Below are 20,366 nucleotides of genomic sequence, written 5' to 3'. Positions count from 1 at the left end.
TTAGGTTAAGTTGTGGTTAGTTAGGTTGGGTTAGGTTAGGAAAGGTTAGGTTAGGTAAAGTTGTGGTTAATCAGGTTGGATTAGGTTAGGAAAGGTTAGAGTAGGTTAGGTTTAGTTAGGTTAGGTTAAGTTGTGGTTAATTAGGTTGGGTTAGGTTAGGAAAGGTTACAGTACGTTAGGTTAGGTTAAGTTGGCATTTTCTCATAACCTAACCTAGCTTAATCTAACTTAACCAAACCTAAGTCAGTGTAACCTAACCTAACTACACCCAACCCAGCCCCACTTAACGTAACCTAACCCAACCTAACCTAATTTATTATTTATTTATTTATTCATTCGTTAACTACCTGATTAATTGAAAACATTAAACATTTGATCTTATTGACGTCTGGCTGACTGTGTGTGTGTGTGTGTGTGTGTGTGTGTGTGTGTGTGTGTGTGTGTGTGTGTGTGTGTGTGTGTGTGTGTGTGTGTGTGTGTGTGTGTGTGTGTGTGTGTGTGTGTGTGTGAAGGACTCGGTGAAACTCTCTCTCTCTCTCTCTCTCTCTCTCTCTCTCTCTCTCTCTCTCTCTCTCTCTCTCTCTCTCTCTCTCTCTCTCTCTCTCTCTCTCTCTACAAGGTACAATTGCAGGATAACAAAGAATTACGTAAAAATCAAATTAATGTGATTGCTACAACGGGGAGCGCCTCTACTTCTTTGTTTGAGGCGTGGTGTGTGGAGTGCGGTGGTGAGTGTTTGTAGCGTGGTATGTACAGGAAGTGCTCTAGTTTATCCTGCTCCTGGTGGCGGCGGCGGCGGTGGCGGCGGCAGCATGCTGTGAAATGTGGTGACAGTGGTGGAGTCATTCATGTGGAATCTGAGAATGTAGTGGTGGTGATGTGGTGGTGTGGAAGTGGTGGGGGTTGTAGTTGTAGTTGTAGTCCTAGCAGTGGAAGTGGTGGTCATGGTGGTGGTGGTGGTGGTGGTTTTGGTTGTAAACTCTTAATTAAACCAGTGTCTCGGATGACACACCGCTGTCACTCTTCCTTCCCTCCCTCCTTTCCCTCCATCGGCCCCTTCCACAGGCCCCCCCACACACACTTTCCCTCCACCCCTCCTGTCCCCTCCCTCCTTCCCTCCATTTTTCCCTGTGTCCCTTCGCTTCTTCCCTTCCTCCTTCAGACCCCACTCTCCCTCCGTCCCTCCTCAGGTCTCCCTCCCCCTTCTCCCCTCCCAGGCATCGACAGGAGGCACCCACAGCGTCTGCTTGTTGACTGTTGTAGGTAGTGACGGACGGGCGGGGTGGGCGGTGCGTTTTTGCGGTGAGCGGGCGGGGAGCGGGCGGGCAGGGGGCGGTGCGGTATCTGGAGGCACTAGGGCGGGGCGGGGCGGGCGGCGGGCCTCCCCAGCTGGCGTGCACATGTCCCCGCCGCCGGAAACTTGGGCACATTTTTTTCCCCTGCAGGACCCATAGAGAGGCCAGGGAACCCAAGCCGGCGGTGAGGCGCGGGGAGAGTGAGGGAGAGTGGAGGGAGGCAGGGAGAGTAGCGGCAGGCTGAGGGAGCGAGGGAGGGTACAAGGCTGTGAAGAGGGGAAGGGAGGGAGGGAGGATGAGGCTGTGAAGAGGGAGAGGGGATGGACTGGGCTGTGTGAGGGAGAGTGTGTGGGAGAGTAGAGGCTATGAGGGAGAGTAACGGAGACTGTGTGAGGGAGGGGGGAGAGGAAGAGAATGGGGGGGAAGTTTGGAGAGGGGGAGAGATTTAGAGCCTGAGAGGAGAGAAAAAGGGACGGAAGGCTGTGTAAGGGAGAGGGAGGGAGAGAGAGAGAGTAGGAAGCTGTGTGAGTAAGAAGGGGTGAAGGGGACAGGAAGATATGAAGGAGAGAGAGAGAGAGAGAGAGAGAGAGAGAGAGAGAGAGAGAGAGAGAGAGAGAGAGAGAGAGAGAGAGAGAGAGTAGGAGGCTGTGGGTGAGAGTAGAGGAGGGTCGTGTGAAGGAGGGAGGGAGTCTATCAAAGTAATGGTGATTGGGCGAGTCTGGTGGTGACGATAGTATTGTTGATGAATTGAGGTGGTGATACAGACACAGTTGTGAACCCTACCAACACCACAACACCAATACAACACATCATACCATACAACTACACGCCATCACCTTTTACAACACAACACCACAACACCATCACCACCACAATAACACCACAAAATCGGCCCCACAACACTACACACCACCACAACACCACAGCCGGTCCGTACCCCGTAGACCACACCACACACCACACCTCCTTTACATTGCAAATCAGCCAGCGTGGAGAGCCAATCACAACACGAGGCGGAGCAAACAGGGCGCTCACTGGCTACCGGGATTAGAAAGTGCACGTGCGATTGGCTGGGACGGGGATGACAAAAGCCAATCAGAGCAGCGGCGAGGACATGATGGATGGCGGGAGACAGGTAACACCCCTCTCCCTCCCCCACCCACCTCTCCCTCTCCCTCACCTTTCCAATACAGGTGTACCACAGACTGCCATCATCAGTAGTAGCAAGAGGCGCCGCACTATCTTCATCTCATCTCGAGGGAATAATAATATATTTGGTCTCGTGTCGCCCCCTCGCTGCGTACTGATGAGGCTGCCTGAGTTACTGGCCGGCGGGAGAGGGGAGGGCGGGAGGACGGCAGGGCTGGAGGGGGAGAAAGGGAGAGAGAGGGTAAGGCTGGGCTGGAAAGGGTTGAACGGAAAGATACAGTGAATGTGCCGGGGAAGGAATAGATAGACACGAAGGGAGAGCGAGAAACGTAGATGGCGAAGGGAGAAAGGGAGAGAAACGTAAAGGGCAAGGAAAGAAAAGGAGGAATTGAGGGTAAAGGAAAGGAGGGAGAGGAAGAAACGTGAAGGACAAAGGGAGAAAGGAAGGGATGGTAGAAGGAGGAAGAGATGGAAGGATAGACTGACAGGGAGAGGACGAAGAGAGAAGAAAGAGGAGGATGAAGATGAACATGGAAAACAGGATGTGGAGGAAGGAGAGGCATAGAAAAAGGGAAGTAAAGAGACAGGAGAAGAGAAAGAATGACTAGAGAAGAATTAAGAGGAAAATAAAGTGCTGGGAGGCAAAGAGGAAAGAGAAGAAGGGAAGGAAGACAAGGATTAGGGAAGAATTAAGAGGAAAATAAAGCGTGGGAGGTAACATGATAAGAGGCGACACCTGACGGAAGAAAACGGGCGGCAGTGGGGGAAGACTAAACAAGGCAGCGGTGATAAGGCCGAGGCTTGGAGAGGGGGGGGCCACGATACCAGGCGTCGTAAACTCAGCCCAGGCATGCACGGAAACATTAAATAGGAAAAGTTAATAGTCGTATCTTCATTATTTTATATCTCGGCTCCTTATACAACGAAAGATTAAATAAAAGTACGCCTGACAATCACTTTAATGTATATTTTATTTTTATTCCCTGACGCTTATTGCTGGAAAGAAGTACGGGGAATGCATGCTAGGTTTTGTCTTTTTTTCGTTCCTTCGTTCGTTTGAATATACGATTATCTTGAGAAGAACAACACTAAACACTACTAAACAATCACTTGATGCGATGTTATTTAATCCTTACTGACTTTTATTTACTTAAGAGAATCTCAGAGGACAGAAACTGCAGTCATTTAACGTTCCTTTAAGCACAAAATATAAATAAACAGATAAGTGAAAAGACACGAAAGCATACATTTTTTTTCTTTCACCCTACGAGAAATTTGGTTAATGAAAAGCACTGTAAGTAGAAACAACATTTATTTTCCATTATTTTTTGGTGTATATTGTATCCTAAAGGAACATCAGGCGCCAGGGAGCATCACAGTCTATAATAAGAGCACACACCGGCCGGACGTGCTCAGTTGCAGGAGGGCCGCAGAGGGCGACGCGTGCGGACAGACAAGACAATCAGAATTAATGTCGTCTCTGATAAAGCCACGCAGACAAGGGTGAAAGTGAGGCGCCCCATCATGACAGCCTCGCCCTTAGCACCTCACACACCCACACACGGGGACCCAGCAGTGTGAGGCGAATGGGATTACTACACACACACACACACACACACACACACACACACACACACACACACACACACACACAGAGTACCTAAGTGTTCACGTGCTTGCTTTACACCCCAGCAACACACCTCCGCGTCTTTATGACCTGGACTTGGTTAGAATTACGACTTCGAACCAGGAGGAGCAGGAGGAACAGTAGAAGTAATCGAAGGTGTCCTGTACATTTCTATCTTAATCTGCTTCTTCCTGCTTGAGTACATGTGCTTGATTTTAATTAACACATTTGTGGATGCTGATGAAGGTGGAGGAGGAGGAGGAGGAGGAGGAGGAGGAGGAGGAGGAGGAGGAGGAGGAGGAGGAGGAGGAGACCGACGAAAGTAGAGGTGGAGTAAGAGGAGGAAGAAAAAAAAATTTAAAAAAGGAGGAGGATGCTGACAAAAATGGAGCAGGGGGTGCCAGGAGAAGGAGGACAAGGATACTAATGAAAATGGAGGAGAAGGAGGAAGAAAATCAAGAGAAGAAGGAGGAAGACACTAAAACCATCATTACTCTTTCCTCAGATTACTACGATGACGACGGGGGAAGACGAGAAGCAGAAGCAGGGAGTGGGAGCGGCGGCGGTGACGGAGGCACCGAAGGAGGAGCAGGAGGCAGCGGCGACATGCTGGAGGTGGAGAACATTCACTCATCCCATCAGCTGCGGAGAGTCACGGTCGGGGAGAGGTTCCGCTTGAAGTGTCGCCCTGAAAATTTAGTCAATGCGCAGCTGCAGGACTTTGCCGCCGTCTGGTACTTCAACAGCGAACCCCTGGAGGACCTGCAGACACCCCGCATCAGAATCACGGGCCCCAGGTAATGCTCTGTTCTTCCTAGTAGTGGTCTTTGGTTACCTGGTGTGTCTTTATTTGGTCGTCTTGTGTGTTAAAGGTTAGGTTAGGTTATGTAGTGCTAGTGATCATAACTTGTGCACTACTACTACTACTACTACTACTACTACTACTACTACTACTACTACTACTACTACTACTACTACTACTATTACACACATACACAAAGCACAAATGTTAATACTTCCTGTGACACATTTTAACCCTTGTATGTGTGTGTGTGTGTGTGTGTGTGTGTGTGTGTGTGTGTGTGTGTGTGTGTGTGTGTGTACAGAACCCTCAGTAAAACCTCTCTCTCTCCCTCCCTCCGACAGTCGAGTGTGGCCCAGGCTGCGGGTGAAGGAGGCGCGGCTGGAGGACTCTGGGGTGTGGGCTTGCAGGTGGCGGCTGGCGGGGCCTTACAGGGGCTGGGTCAACTACACCCTGGATGTAGTGGAGCCCCCGGTACCCTCGCTGCCCCAGGTGAGCTCTTGGCCTTCCCTGTGAGGTTGACCTGCTGACCTGCTTGTTCGTTTTCTTCGTCATTTTTTTCGTGATCTTTTACTTGTTCTTGTTCTTGTTCGTTTTCTTTTCTTTTTGTTCTTATTCGTCTTCTTTTTCTTCTTCTTCTTCTTCTTCTTCTTCTTCTTCTTCTTCTTCTTCTTCTTCTTCTTCTTCTTCTTCTTCTTCTTCTTCTTCCTCCTCCTCCTCCTCCTCCTCCTCCTCCTCCTCCTCCTCCTCCTCCTCCTCCTCCTCCTCCTCCTCCTCTTTCTTGACCTCATTTTCGTCTTGTTTTTTCTTCGTCTTCTTTATTTTTTGTTCTTGTTCGTTCTTTTCTTCTCCGTTTTTCTTTTTTTTCTTTTTTATAAAGAAATTTGATAGGGAATAAAAAAGAACTGTTTCCCCATAAAAGAAAATGGAGGAAAAATATAAATTGAATAAAAACAAAAAATTACTTTCCCATAAAAAAGAGAAAAGAAAAGAATAAAATAAGAATAAATTAATTAATAGAGATAGAACACTAACTTCCACTAACTTCCCTGTCCCCTCTTTCCCTGTCCCTTTCTCCTCCCTCCCTCCCTCCCTCCCCCTCCCTCCCCAGGCCTTGTACGCGGACAACAAGGTGTTAGACGAGGATGTGTGTGTGCCTCCTGAGTTTACAAAGGACCTCAACCTGCTCACCATCAAGCCGGCGGGTAACGTGGCGGAGCTGAAGTGCCAAGCGCGGGGCACCAACCTCAACACCACTTGGCTCAAGGTAAGAGAGAGAGAGAGAGAGAGAGAGAGAGAGAGTTTTATTGTTTTCATTTTCATTTTTTTGTCGTTGTCATTATTATCACAATCTAGTTCTTGTTATTCTTATTGTTCTTCAGTCTTTGTTTCTCTTCGTCTTATTTTCTTGTTGTTCTTGTTCTTGGCTTTCTTGTGTCTTGTCCTTCGTGTTCTTGTTCTTCTCGTTTTTCCTGTTCTTACTCTTGTATTTGTTTTTGGTTTTCTTGTCTTTGTTCTGTTTGTTCTTACCCTTGCTCTAGTTCTCTGTCTTCGTGTCCATCCTCTCTCTCTCTCTCTCTCTCTCTCTCTCTCTCTCTCTCTCTCTCTCTCTCTCTCTCTCTCTCTCTCTCTCTCTCTCTCTCTCTCTCTCTCTCTCTCTCTCTCTCTCTCTCTCTCTCTCTCAGCATCATCTCATCACCCTACAAATCACTACCCAATACAGCCTCATCCACCACTCACCTGCCCATCTGTCTCCGGCCACCCTTGCAAAACGTGGCTTCCCTCCGCTCATCCAGTATACACAACACCCATTGAGCCTTGTATCTAAGCGGCGAGGCACGAACGAGGCTGCTTAGATTCGGGACACGCATTATCCTGTTACATCCCTCACATCTGCTCTGCCCTGCGTCCTCTGTCCGTCCGCTTACGTGATGGACAGTAATCGTCCCTCGTGGTGGTCACTGCGCCGCCTGTCACAGATGCTTGGGACGTCCAGGCTTTGCCCCAGCCAATCCGTCGCCTACTGAGAGACACGGCAGGCTCAAATGTTTCAGTGTCCAGCCTCTAGTTTTAGCAAGGGTCTGGTGGACGTTATTGAGATTTTAGTGATTTTAGTGATGGTTTTAACAGGTGTTCTAGTAAAAGTTTGACAAGCTGTAGTTGAAGTTACCAAGATTCTCAAGAGTTTTCATGATTTTAGTGATAGTTTAACATGCTCTCTCTCTCTCTCTCTCTCTCTCTCTCTCTCTCTCTCTCTCTCTCTCTCTCTCTCTCTCTGTCCGGGGAGATTTCATGGTTCTAGCGATAATTTGATAGGCTGCAGGGAAAATTCCAAGGTTTTCTTGGTTAGCAGTGCTGTTCTTTCAGCTCCTCACATTCGGGTCACTGCAACAGATCAGCCTTCAATGCGTTTGGTCGTCTGCATCTTCTTCAGTCAAACCGATCACAAGCATGTCTTTCACTACATATAGAAACTTTCTCTTAGCTCTTCTCTTTCTCCTGCCGCGTATAGATCCATCTGTGACATGCTCCTCCTCAAATATTCCTTGTTTCTTCTCATGACATACCCAAGCTATCAACCCCGCCTGTGCCTGTGATGTATTGGTTTTATTACGAATATGGAGGCTTACTCTTTCATCTCGCCTCGCAGGACGGAGAGAAGCCAGTCAGGCAGCTCGGGGACGTGAAGATCAAAGGGGCAATGCTCAAGATGGAGAACCTGGTGCCAGCGGACTCCGGGAACTATACCTGCGTGGTGTTCAACGAGTGTGGCGCCATCAACCACACCTACGGCCTGGAGGTGTTGGGTGAGTGTGGCTGTGGCTGGATGGGGGTTATGCTCTCTCTCTCTCTCTCTCTCTCTCTCTCTCTCTCTCTCTCTCTCTCCTCTCTCTCTCTCTCTCTCTCTCTCTCTCTCTCTTCTATTGAGTTTTTCCTCGATATTTTTGCTAGTTTTTCCGCTCTCTCTCTCTCTCTCTCTCTCTCTCTCTCTCTCTCCTCTCTCTCTCTCTCTCTCTCTCTCTCTCTCTCTCTCTCTCTCTCTCTCTCTCTCTCTCTCTCTCTCTCTCTCTCTCTCTCTCTTGAATTTCTTGAGTTTTCTTCAACTTATTTATTTTTTTATTTTTTATTTTTTTCATGATCCATTATTAATTGAGTCTCGTCACAGTTAAAGGCTTTACTATCAAATAACTGACAACATAATTAGTCAATAATACTTCCAGTTTCAGGAGATATGTTTGTCATTAAGATTTATCATGTTATAAATTTAACTGTATTTATCATCAGTATTAATTCATTTTATGTCAAGTTGCTGTTTCCCACACTAACCTCATCCCTTGGAACACTAAGCTGATGAAGTCACTAATGATGTGTTTAGCGAGGAAGGAGGATGGAGAGAAAGATGAAAAAGATGATACACTACAATTATATTATCTTCATTGTGGTGTCAGGATAAGAGGGATGAGATCAAGAGTTCAGAGGATTACTGTCATAGGATTAACATTGCTGTAGTGTTACAGAGTGATGAGACTGAGTGGCATTAGAGAAAGATAAGTAGGAATATTAGGTGAGGTTTGAAATGGAGATGAATAGTCAGTGTTTGTAGTGGTATTACAAAAAAGAATAGCAATATGAGTTCAGAATAAGAGTTAAGTTTATATTATGTAGATGTTGATAATAGGCACAATTGTGCATAAGGCACAATTGATATAGAGTTCAATGTAAGGAGTGACATGATGCAAGTGCCAAGCAGTGCCATAGTTGAGTGGCAGTGTTAGTGGGACCAGAAGAGTAGTATTAATTTGACGTGTGGTTAAGTACGTGTAGGATGCCAAGGGAGTGACAGATGGGGATGCCAGTGCCAGAGGGTGCCAACATGACTGTCAGTGGTAGAGTGACAAGAAAAGGGTTTTACTTTGATGTTAAATTATGTATAAGATATCAAGGGAGTAAAATGAAGGTAAACGAATCATTAAGTGCCAGATAGTGCCATAGTGTTAGTGAGAGTAGGAAAGTAGTTATAGGATTCCAGGGTGGTGACAGGGGAAGTGCCAGACAGTGCCATAGAGAGTGATAGATGAAGACAACAGTTTCAGACAGTGCCATGGTGAGAGTACAAAAGTAGTATTAAGTTATACTATGGCAGGGAAGTGACAGATGAGAATAGCAGTGCCAGACAGTGCCATTGAGTTCCAGTGGTGTTATGTCCCCCCCTAAGTGAATGTTATATTAGTATCAATCAGAAGAGGAAAGTAGTATTATATTATAGGATGTCAGGGCAGTGACAAATGAGAATATCAGTGCCAGAGAGTGCTAGTGGTATCATGCCCTCCCTGCCTTGCCTGTAGAGCGCCTCCCCAGCCGGCCAATCATAAACAAGGAGCTGAGTAACATGACAGTGGTTCAGGGCAGCGAGGTGAAGCTGATGTGCTCGGTCATTTCCGACCTGGTGCCTTACATCACGTGGGTCAAGCACCCCACTCGCTATAATGGAGTGGACGACAAGGGCAATATTATAAACCGGTTGTTCATTGTCAAGGTAAAGGTGGTTGTGTTAGTAGTGGTGGTGGTGGTGCTGGTGGTGGTGGTGGTGGTGGTGGTACTAGGGGTCTGTTCCTGGTGGTGGTTGTAGTTGTGGTTGTAGTTGTGGTGTATCTTGTATTGTCTCCCTTTACTGTCTCTTGGGTTGCTTTTGGGTGATTAATTAAAGGGTTTGCCTAACTTGCCTTTTTCGTATATTTGCTGCCACACGTGAATGATATGAAGAAAACCATCACATATTGTTTTTCATTGCTCATTTTCACAGTTCAGAGAGTAATTTTGTCTGTGTCTCCTGTCATCATTAAGCCTTCACTGAATGAAACTGCAGATGTGTATAGCATTGGTTTTAATCAGATGTTTGCTGAGTCATCAGAGAGAAATAGCTGATCAAAATTATTGTCATATGTTGGTCTGTATTGTAAGCAGACAGATAATGCACAGCAAGGAGTGACTCCCTCCACAGGTAATGCACAGCAAGGAGTGACTCCCACCTTGTCCATGTGCAACAACCTTGTTATTTCTTGGAACTTTCTATTACTGTATAGAAAACAATAATAAGTTGGATGATAGCAATACAAACGTACTTTACTGCTTCACTAAATTGCACAGTGACAAGAAAATACTGACAAATTAATACTTGCTTTTCACTTTAAGTCTTCACAAAATAAAAATTCAGTGTTAGTTCAGGTGAGGACACATTAAGTTAGTCCAGGTGTGTGTGATGCACCTTGGCTCCGTGGCAGCAGGTGTCAGGTGAAGGCAGTTAAAGGAACTCTTGTCAAGGCTTTGGGTGAAGCTGTGAAGTGTGAAGTGGGAAAATGGACTGAAACCAACAGTGACACTTAACAGCTGCACCCAAATTTGACTTATCTTCTGTTCCCCTGATCTCTTCTCCCTGAGTGGCTCATGAGGTGGAGTAACACAAAGGAGGTGACCAGTAAGTACAAGACCTCCTGAGACACCAGACAGACTGAGGGCATGTCAAATAAGACTGTATTCTGAAACGTCTCAGTGTCAACTGGACTACTTTTGACAGGTTCTGGTGGAAGGGTGTCAGGTTTCAGAGATGTTTTCATGACTAGAGGTAGTTGAACAAGGATTCTGCAGCATCAGTGAGAAGAAACACACATGAGAACCTGACAGATCACCTATGACCTGTGGAAATACATTGTCCTAATAAGAGCCTTCTGTGGGGCACCTTACCAAACACCTCGCTAAAGTCCCAGTATTCAGAGACTCCATAGAGGTGCAAGACATGTTGGAAGCTTGGAAGATCCCACCACTAACACACACATGGAGAGGTTACTGATCGCCAGGGAGCTTCATTAACCCTCGCCTTCTCACCTTAGAGCACATCCCATCACGGCCAATCATCACCAAGCGCCTGGAGAACCAAACAGCCTACGTGGGTGATAGGGTGGAGTTCAAGGTGGACATCTGGACTGAGAACACCCTGATGCCCTATGTGGTGTGGAAAAGAGATCTGCCCTTCACTTGGTCCAGAGCCATGATGGACAAGCTGCCTCGTGTGGTGATAGCCCCTGAGGTGCTGGAGGCGGCTGTGGAGGGCCAGGTCAGCCACAGTGGACTGCATTGCTCGGAGAATTTGACGCTCAAGCCCCATACATGACTGGGAATGTATGCTGTGTGTACCTAACAGCATGAGAGTGACAAACAACACTGTAGACGTACACACACTCACACACACTAGTCTTTTCAAGTGTGTGTGTGTGTGTGTGCATGTAGGTGTCTATCTGTGCATAATGGCATGTTTGTTCCTGGAATGGCAGATAAAATGTACAGTTGCCTGAACATCAAACAGTACAAGCCTCAGTTTGTACTCAGTGGTAGGCAGCTTGTCACTTTCTGTCATCTGTGCCTAACACACACACTCCTTACCTGTGTGTGTGTGTGTGTGTGTGTGTGTGTGTGTGTGTGTGTGTGTGTGTGTGTGTGTGTGTGTGTGTGTGTGTGTGTGTGTTCTATTGCTGCTGATGCATGTACAAGCAATGAATATATGCATAAGAACTTAGCATATATGTAACAAATGCACTGCATGGAACCAATGTGTGTAATTTGTGTATTTATGCAGAAAATTGACACTGTTGATGAAAGTAATCACAGGTGACGATGACAAGGATGGTGAGTTGAAAGTTTTGTGTCTGGTTGTTTACATTGTTTTATTGCACAGCTGCTTGAAGTTTTTTTTTTGCTTGTGTTTCATGTTCTGTGTGTTTGTGTTGAAATTCATTGTAACTATAATTTTGTACTTATTAAGCATCAGTTGCTTCCTTAGTAGTAGTAGTAGTAGTAGTAGTAGTAGTAATTGCTGTTGTTTAAGTTTTACAGATTGCAGTAGATGTACATAAAATTTACATTTGTAATATTTTCACTTATATAGTGCTTGCTACAGCATTTTACTTAAGCATCAATTTTAAGTTCACAAGATTAACAAACTAATTTACAGTAAGATGAAAAAAGTGTAATAGCTTAATTATATAAAATTCAAAAATAGCTTAGCTTTCTGTTGATAGATCTATGATGGTAGTGAATTTATATTATTATTATTATTATTATTATTATTATTGTTATTATTATTATTATTATTATTATTATTATTATTATTATTTATGTATTTATATATTTATTTTTATTTATTTTTTATTTATTTTTATTTATTTATTTATTTTATTTTATTTATTTATTTATTTTATTTTATTTATTTATTTATTTATTTATTTTTTTATATATACAGTTCACATTCATTCCCTGATTATACACAGGAAGGTGCACAGCAATAAGACTTAATAGTGCTTTTCCATGGTTATCCCCTTGACTGCTGTGGTTCCTCTTGGCATAACTCAAGTGTCTGGTGCAAATTTTAGATATACTTTCAAAACACCTCAGGATAATCAAGTATTTTTAACTCTTTTAGTGCATGAATTATTATCTCCAGTCAGTAAAATAGTCAAGAGCAACTCAGTTGAAGTAACATCAACTAGCAGTCAAATAAGACAATAGAATAAAGGGACAAGAAAAAAACAAGCTAATCTACTCAAGGCAGCTTTGGATTAGCACAGCATTATGATTCATGTTGTGCTGTGTTACTAAATGGAGTATTACCACAGGAGGGACGCAACATCACCAGCTCGGAGGACCCCCAGGTGTTAATCCTGAGTAACGTGACAGAGAGGGACGCCGGTTGGTACACCTGCATTGCTGCCAACAGTCTGGGCACATCCTTCTCCACAGCTTACCTCAGTGTGATTGATGGTGAGTTGATGGGTGCTGTTTCTTTCCTGATGAATGTGATTGGTTTGGATCCTTCCTTCACTCCTTCCCTTTCCTATCTTTTTATTTCTCTTAATTACCTTATATCCTTTTTTCACCATTCACCATTCTTCAGTTCTTCCTTCCTTCCTTGCTTCTCCCTTTTTTCTTTCCTTGTTTCTTCTGTGTTTCTTTTTTCTTAATTTCTTTGTTTCCTTTTTCCGTTCTCCCTTTTTTTCTCTCTATCTTTCCTCCTTCCAGCCTTCCTTCTTCTTGCTAAGTATGATTGATGATGAGATGGTTTAGTTCCTTCTTTTGCTCTCTTCTTCCCTCCTTCTTTGCTGAGTATAATAGTGAGATGGTTTAATTCCCTCTTTTCTTCCTAATGAGTGTGACTGCTGACTTGGCTTATTCTCTTCACAAGGAGTTACAAAGAACCCCCAAACAGAACACAAGCTGAGACTCACCAAAGTCTTCCCTTCCTCCACAGCTGAGCCAGTGATGCACGACCCTGAGTATCATGCCATCATGGTGCTGACAGTGGTGCTGCTGTCGGTGATGGTCATTGGCAGTATCGTGGCTTCCTTTGTGTGGAAGAAGTGGCAGAAGGAGAAGCGGCGAGCCATTGAGTTGGAGAGAGCCAAGGCCATCACGCAGCACTGGATCAAGAAGGTCATTGGAGGATATTACTTTTTTACTTTTATGTCAAAGAAAATTTATGCTGTCACTGAGTGACCTGTCACTGAGTGTCCCACTGCCTTACTGAGTGGGGTGACTATGTTTTGTGTTTTTATTTCATGGTACCAGCAACTTATATATACTCTTATATTATATACTCTTTCCTGTTAGTGCTTTCAGGAAATTAACAAATTTCAGAATGAACATTAACACATTCTGAGATGCATTTCCAGAAAGAAACTAGCTTTGTGCAAATATTCTTTCCTTATTGGTTTCCTTTCCCATCTCTGGAGAGATGTTACTTAATGAGTATAGTAAATATACAGTATATCTTCTGTAATTCTTTGATGATAGCAATTTATGCACTTACTATTACTTCACTGTCCTCTTTAATGCATAGAGGAGACTAATATCATGAATGTACAATAAACAATACTGTATTCCTGTATGCAATAAAAAAAGAAACGTAATCTGTTGTATAGATGTAAAGCTAACCTATATTTTTAACACTGAAGGTATTCAGCATCCGGGAAAGGTGATACTTCATTGAGGTAACACAGGTGATGTCACTGAGGGCCACGCATGACTTCCACAGGTGATTGTTGAGCGGCAGAACTCTGATGCCTCGCAGGAGCCACTCTTGGTGCCTACCATCAAGATTGAGCACTGCCAGTCCCGGTCACGCCTGGGCTCCGAGATGACCAGCATCTCTGAGTACGAGTTGCCCCTAGATGCCGACTGGGAGCTGCCCCGGGCTAAGCTGATCCTAGGGGAGTCCCTGGGGGAGGGGGCATTTGGCAAGGTGGTGAGGGCCGAGGTGCAGGGAGTCAAGCGGCCAGGCCTTGCCTCCACTGTGGCTGTCAAGATGCTGAAGGGTGAGCAGATGAACCCAAATCTGACATTTTTACCTTGCACTTCTATATACAACAGTAATCCTCCACTTTTCTCATAACATAAGGTCATATCATAGATGTGAAATCGAGTTTTTTTCAAAAATTTCAGAAGTTTCTTTATTGTGCATTTCTTTGGTTTACTTTACAGAGATCGTTTCATCTTCCATTTATCTCAAGGACTTTGGTTCATATTTCCCTTGCATTAATAAGAATTTTCAATTTTTCTATTGTCTCCCTCATTTTTGTATCTTCCCTTTTCATTCTGTCTATCTATATCCCTTTATATCATTTCCCTTCTTTCTTCTCCATGCCTACTATCCTCACCCCAACTCTTTGTCCCACAGAGGGCCACACTGACTCAGAGCTCATGGACTTGGTGTCAGAGATGGAGATGATGAAGATGATCGGAACACACATCAACATCATCAACCTGTTGGGCTGCTGTACCCAGGATGGGCCACTGTACGTGGTGGTAGAGTATGCAGCCCATGGCAACCTGAGGGACTACCTACGCAACAACCGGCCATCCTCAGGGTATGAGAGAGCCATCGGGCAGGAAATGGATGCCATCACACAGAAAGACCTGGTCAGCTTTGCCTTCCAAGTGGCCCGTGGCATGGAGTACCTCGCCTCAAAGAAGGTTGGTTTCTTTTACTCATTTCTGTTCAGTTCTCCAAGACATGAGTAGTAATGTAGAGATCAGGTCTTCCTGTAGATTCTGACCCCATGTCCGTGTGTCTCCCATGCAGTGCATCCACCGTGATCTGGCTGCACGGAATGTTCTAGTCAGTGAGGACAGGATCATGAAGATTGCCGACTTTGGCCTGGCCCGGGACATCCACAGCCAAGACTACTACCGTAAGACCAGCGAGGGCCGCCTCCCTGTCAAGTGGATGGCCCCCGAGGCTCTGTTCCACCGTGTCTACACCTCCCAGTCTGATGTGTGAGTGTCCTGTGATAGGGTGGGTGGTGCAGACTACTTTAGGTAGCTTACATTTCACTGTTGTTGCACCACACATCTTGTATTGTGTTAGGTAAATATGGATAAATTAGAATGAGATGTTTTAGAAACTCTGCTGATTTGAGATGCTAAATGATATTAGTGTACCTGTTATCACACATTTCATTATCTTCTACCTCTCCTTTTATAGCTGAAAGGGTTCATATAACATTCAAGTGTACAGTAATGTGTAAACCAATGACTGTGACAGGTTAATAACACAAGAACATTACAACATAAGAGAAGCTGCAAGAAGCCGGTATGCCAATATCTGGCTTTATATCCATAAATTTATCTAAACCTAACCAACAAACATTACTAAGATTAGGTTGCCTTCCATAGATGGGCTTTTGGCATCCTGCTTTGGGAGATCATGACTCTGGGAGGCACGCCATACCCCACCGTGCCCTCTGTGGAGAAACTCTTCCAGCTGCTGCGGGAGGGACACCGGATGGACAAACCCTCAAACTGCTCCCTTGAAATGTAAGTGCTTGGCTCAAATATTGCCTTACTGCAGGACAACTACATTGATTGTATTTCAGTGGATGCTGTAGCAAAAAAAAAAAAAATGTAAAGAATAAGGTCCTAGAACCAGTTACATTAGTTAAAGCAGTTCACCACCACTGTGTTATTTCTCATCATTGTATTGTTTTAGTCATGTAGGATAAAATAAGGAAAAAATATGTAAATAGATAAAGGTAACTGTATAATGATTGTGTAAAGTAAGCACCTTAAGCTTGTAAGGCTTCTGATGGCTTGGCTCCCTCCACACAGCTACATGATCATGCGGGAGTGTTGGCGCTACCAGCCCACCCAGCGGCCCACCTTCAAGGAGCTGGTGGAGGACTTTGACCGCATCCTCACCCTCTCTTCCACAGACGTGAGTGACTTGCGTACATGGATATATGTAGAGAGACACATAGATAGATTTCAAGATGATAAAAATGGAGAGATATTGATGACGATGTGTGTATTAATATCTAAATTCCATCTTGACCCACAGGACTATCTGAACCTGTCCCTGCCCCATCTGGACACTCCCCCCAGCAGCTGCGGCTCCTCCCTCACCTCAGACGTCCTCTCCCCACACTGAGCCTGTCCCGCCCAGCCACACTCGCACCAAGAAGGCAGAGGTGGAAGCAAGCAGTGGCAGTGGTCATGGTGTGGTGACATGTACTTGGTCATTATATCTCTAAACATTGCTGATTAAAGACTGCAGAAAATTATGTAATGTTCTTAGTGAAGTGTGAAGTGAGAAAAGTGTGTGTAGAGTACGTATGCATGTGTGATGAGTCTGTAAATGGAGACCATTATTGTGTTATGATGAGGAGCATGAAAGGAATAAGCAAAGATTCATTTGACAATGCAACATTGATAAACTACACAGAAAGTGAATGGGCAGTGGCAGAAGACAAGCAAAGTGTGTGTGAAGTGTGAGACGAAACACTGCTGCCCTCCCGTGTGTCGTAAATACTTCGTGTTTTGAAACTCTTCAGAATTGAAATATGCTTAGACTTTTATTCTTTTATCATGAAAAGATGACTCCCAACCAATGCATTAAGTCACTGTACGAGCACAGCAAGTGGATCTCTGCTGTGTGGTGTAGGGAAACCATGAACTCTTTAAACTTGCTTGGTGTTGCCTCAAAATGACTTGCAACATGTCATGCAGATACTCGTGCTGTGTCTCTATGCTTGTCAATCACCTGAAATACTATGATCAAAGAAGTGTCTGATTTATTTTTATTCATATTTATGTCTGTGTGGTCCATAGACGTGCTATGGATGCTTAGATTAGTGACAACAAACAGTGTTCATGTACTTAATTTATTAGGGATTTTTTTGTACAAGTTCTCTTTGTAATATTGTCACTGTACTACCGAGCAGTCATTGTCAAGCTATAGTCTTAGCTGTATTTTTTGTGCCATATCTTGAGTCTCCCTTCTGCCAGCAAGCGTCTGTGTCATAAAGTGTGTTTGAGAGTGTGAGGCTAGGTGAGGGGGGAGTGTAGTGTGGGGTGGTGATGGCAGCAGCAGCAGCAGCAGCAACAGTTCTCAGGGTAGGGGCGCATGGCAGAAGGGGATGCTGGAACCTGCATTTATGACCGTATGAGTGTAGTGACAACATACCTGGGGTCAACTGAACACCCATGGAGCTGCAGTAATCACCAAGACCCAGGTGGGGTTAAGTTGACCTTGGTTGTTCTGCCGCTACGCAAGCTTGCAGAGTAGAGTGCTTGTGAGACTTGTTCAGGGAAAACACAGGGTCAATTCAGCTGTCAGAGTAGTTTCATAAGGTATTTATTTACCGACCCAAGGGATTAAAGCATTGCAAAATCTTTGCATCACCTGGGTCCCATCGGGCAGCCTGCCAGGACATGGTGGGAGGGATCCCTGTGGTTGGGAGATGCATCTTTTGCATGAGGCTTTGATCAGGGCACCAAGATGTGGTAAGAATGAGGCTTGTTGGCTATTGAAGGTTGGGTCCAAAGGAAACAAGCACTAGGCCAATCAGTTATTTTTGTTTTCACTTCCTGAACAAAGGTACAAATGGGGAAAGTCTCCTCATTGTCAGTAAAACAAGGTATTTTCCTTGATATAAATCCCAGTCAGAGCAAAATAATTTACCATAATTGTTAAGAGTCAGCTATGGTGCTATAGTTTTTAGTTATGCTGAAAAATGTTGAAAAGCAGTGGAGGCAGGTGGCAGCAGCACACACAACTGTGCACTGCAATGTTCCACAACACCTCACTGACAAGATGCTCATCACAGGCAGGTGTTGCTGACTGGCTGCTGCAAGAAAATTCTCTCCATAAACCAAATGCTAATTCCTTTTTTTTTTTTTTTTTTTTTTTTTTTTTTTTTCCACACTGAAAATGTTTTATGTTTTTACTGCAATGTGTTTGCTTCCTCTGATGTGTGGGAGCCATGCCTTAACCCCAAGTGAAGCTGGGCCAGGGCAGCCGTGTGGGGCGGCTGATGGCAGGTGTATTAAGGGCGGGTGGCTGATGGCAGGTGTGTCCCCACAAATATACATGGGGGAAGTGTTTGCTGTAGCTCCCACAAGTTCTCATGTACTAGTCACCCACTGTAACCTGCACCAACTATGGATGTCCTGCCTTTGTCTCCCCTCCACTCTTAGTTTTCTTTTGCCACTTCTTTTTTCTTTTTATTTTATCCTTCAAAGCTCATGCATTGCTGTCTGCAACTGAATCCATATGTAGGAGAGAGTTAAAGCTATTCACATCTCATGCAGTGTACAAATTATACAATTTAAGATGATAATGTCTTCCCTCTAAGTATAAAATTTTGTCATTACATATTACTTTGATATTTACTGAACAGAATTTACTTTTGTAAATTTCCCATAATGATGAACCAAAGTTATGTCAATGACATAAAGTTCATATTCTTGTTTTAGTTCAGTTTTCTTGAAAACTTTCTTGTGAGATTGAGGCAATCATTGCTTCAAGCAAAGCTGTGCCCAGTGCCTTACAAGAGCCTTGAGACTCATGGCACCACTCAGGCTGCAGCAGCAAAACATGGATGCCACAAGGAGGGGAGCCTCAGTGGAGAAGGAGGCAGGCAGGACTTCCAGGAGGTCAGAGATTTAAGTGCCAAGAGTTAAGTGATGCCAAAGGCTTACACACGTCCAGGTCAGTGACAGGGTGTGCCACCTGGCGCTGACCTTCACTAACATTCTCAAACACGTCTATTCTGTAAGGCAAGGTCTAGGAGGGTGTATCACTTAGCGGTCGTTGCACTTTTTAGACTTCCATCTTAGTCATTAACTTTATGTACCATAATCTGTGTGGATGGTGATAGCAATATGACATTTATGTTCTTCAAATGTTATGACAGTTGAAATTATTCTTCTCTTACTTATCATTCATAAAAAAAACTGAAGATATTTTTGTTTATTCGTTCAGAATGGTAAGGCATTTTTATGACAGTCTAAATTTATAGATTGTTTGATAAACTGTGAAAGTTCTTTACCTGACATGTAGGGACTGTAGTCCTCAATCATCAAATATTTGGTCAAATGTAACAATTTTGTAAAAACTATTGAGCCTAAAGTCTTGACTGGTCAGATACAAATCTAAAGCAGTAACAGCAGTGTTTGGTCAAACTTAACCAGAACAATTAATACCAAATTTAAAGTCTGAGCCGCTGAGTTTGGTAAAATAAATGGGAGTTTTAGATCAAAATACCATAACAATACTGGTTGATGGCATATAGATAGACTGACCCAGAGATGGTGGCTTTAGTTTTATAACAAATTTTGTACATGTGAATCAGTGCATGTAGCGATACACAGAATAAATATTTGTTGTCTTATTGTGTGGTACATTGTTTGTTGCCTTATTTTTTTTTATATTGTTATTATTGTACACTATTGTATGTTGAAATATGTTTATGAAAGGAAAGTTTGCCTTACTTCCATCAGACCACATCTCTCCAAACAGTGACAGAGGGCAACCTGAGTGCCTGTTGAGGAGAGCAACATATCAAGGAGTCAACTTGCTCTGCTTGGATATTACTGGCAAAATACTTAGTCACCTTCATTCAGATTCAAAAAGGTGCAAAATAGGCATTTGAAGAAAGATTTACTGAAACTCATAAAAGAGAACTGTGAAGAAAGGACACTCCAGTGTAGGAGGCTTTCTCTCAGCAGCAACAACATATCTGGCTGGGGTGTAAGGCTCAGTTTGATTACTGCTCAGTACACTGAAGTGTTGTGACTTTTTTCGGTGTTTTAAGCATACACTTTCTTCTACTAGTGTTGCAAGTTCTGTTAAAACCTTGACTTTGCCCTGTGGAGTGGTGGGTGAGCAACTCTGGATGTCATGTTCCCCGTGTTTCACCTCAGAGTTCACAAACTATAAAATATGTCCATAGTGCAAAGATTTGTTGGTTTTGCTGTTTCATTGAAGAATCACATAATGATGCAAAAAATATCTAGGATGTGGGCTGAATGCAGTGTTTACTTTCTGTAATCATAGGTCATCCATCAGTCATGCACCCTCTGTTCACAAGTTGTTCTTAATTACATTTATGACACTACAGAGGCTACCAGCATCATATCTGTTGTGATCAGATTTGCTAAAATATTT

The 20,366-nt window shown here is 44.1% G+C and overlaps 1 protein-coding gene across 3 annotated transcripts in view; it reads left to right on the top strand.

Moving 5' to 3' along the window:
* The window catches only part of LOC135090848 (fibroblast growth factor receptor 4-like), a 75,545-nt gene extending 55,955 nt beyond the window's left edge, over window positions 1-19,590 (top strand). For 2 of the 3 annotated variants that reach the window (XM_063987948.1, XM_063987947.1), the window contains 13 exons: window positions 4,577-4,868; window positions 5,218-5,365; window positions 5,985-6,140; window positions 7,524-7,680; window positions 10,762-10,985; window positions 12,541-12,685; window positions 13,173-13,354; window positions 13,956-14,235; window positions 14,598-14,893; window positions 15,003-15,196; window positions 15,596-15,736; window positions 16,028-16,133; window positions 16,257-19,590. In XM_063987948.1, coding sequence (XP_063844018.1) covers window positions 4,577-4,868; window positions 5,218-5,365; window positions 5,985-6,140; window positions 7,524-7,680; window positions 10,762-10,985; window positions 12,541-12,685; window positions 13,173-13,354; window positions 13,956-14,235; window positions 14,598-14,893; window positions 15,003-15,196; window positions 15,596-15,736; window positions 16,028-16,133; window positions 16,257-16,346 — 2,411 coding nt within the window. In that variant the 3' untranslated portion in view covers window positions 16,347-19,590. Of the gene's footprint in view, window positions 1-4,576; window positions 4,869-5,217; window positions 5,366-5,984; window positions 6,141-7,523; window positions 7,681-9,219; window positions 9,411-10,761; window positions 10,986-12,540; window positions 12,686-13,172; window positions 13,355-13,955; window positions 14,236-14,597; window positions 14,894-15,002; window positions 15,197-15,595; window positions 15,737-16,027; window positions 16,134-16,256 lie in introns of all 3 variants that reach the window. The other variant, XM_063987949.1, reaches the window with a different exon arrangement.
* Window positions 19,591-20,366: the final 776 nt, after the last annotated feature.

Source organism: Scylla paramamosain, chromosome 36 (genome assembly GCF_035594125.1).
Source record: "Scylla paramamosain isolate STU-SP2022 chromosome 36, ASM3559412v1, whole genome shotgun sequence".
NCBI classification, from domain to species: Eukaryota; Metazoa; Arthropoda; class Malacostraca; order Decapoda; family Portunidae; genus Scylla; species Scylla paramamosain.
Note: the sequence above shows the minus strand (reverse complement) of the source record. Positions and strands in the feature narration are given on the sequence as shown.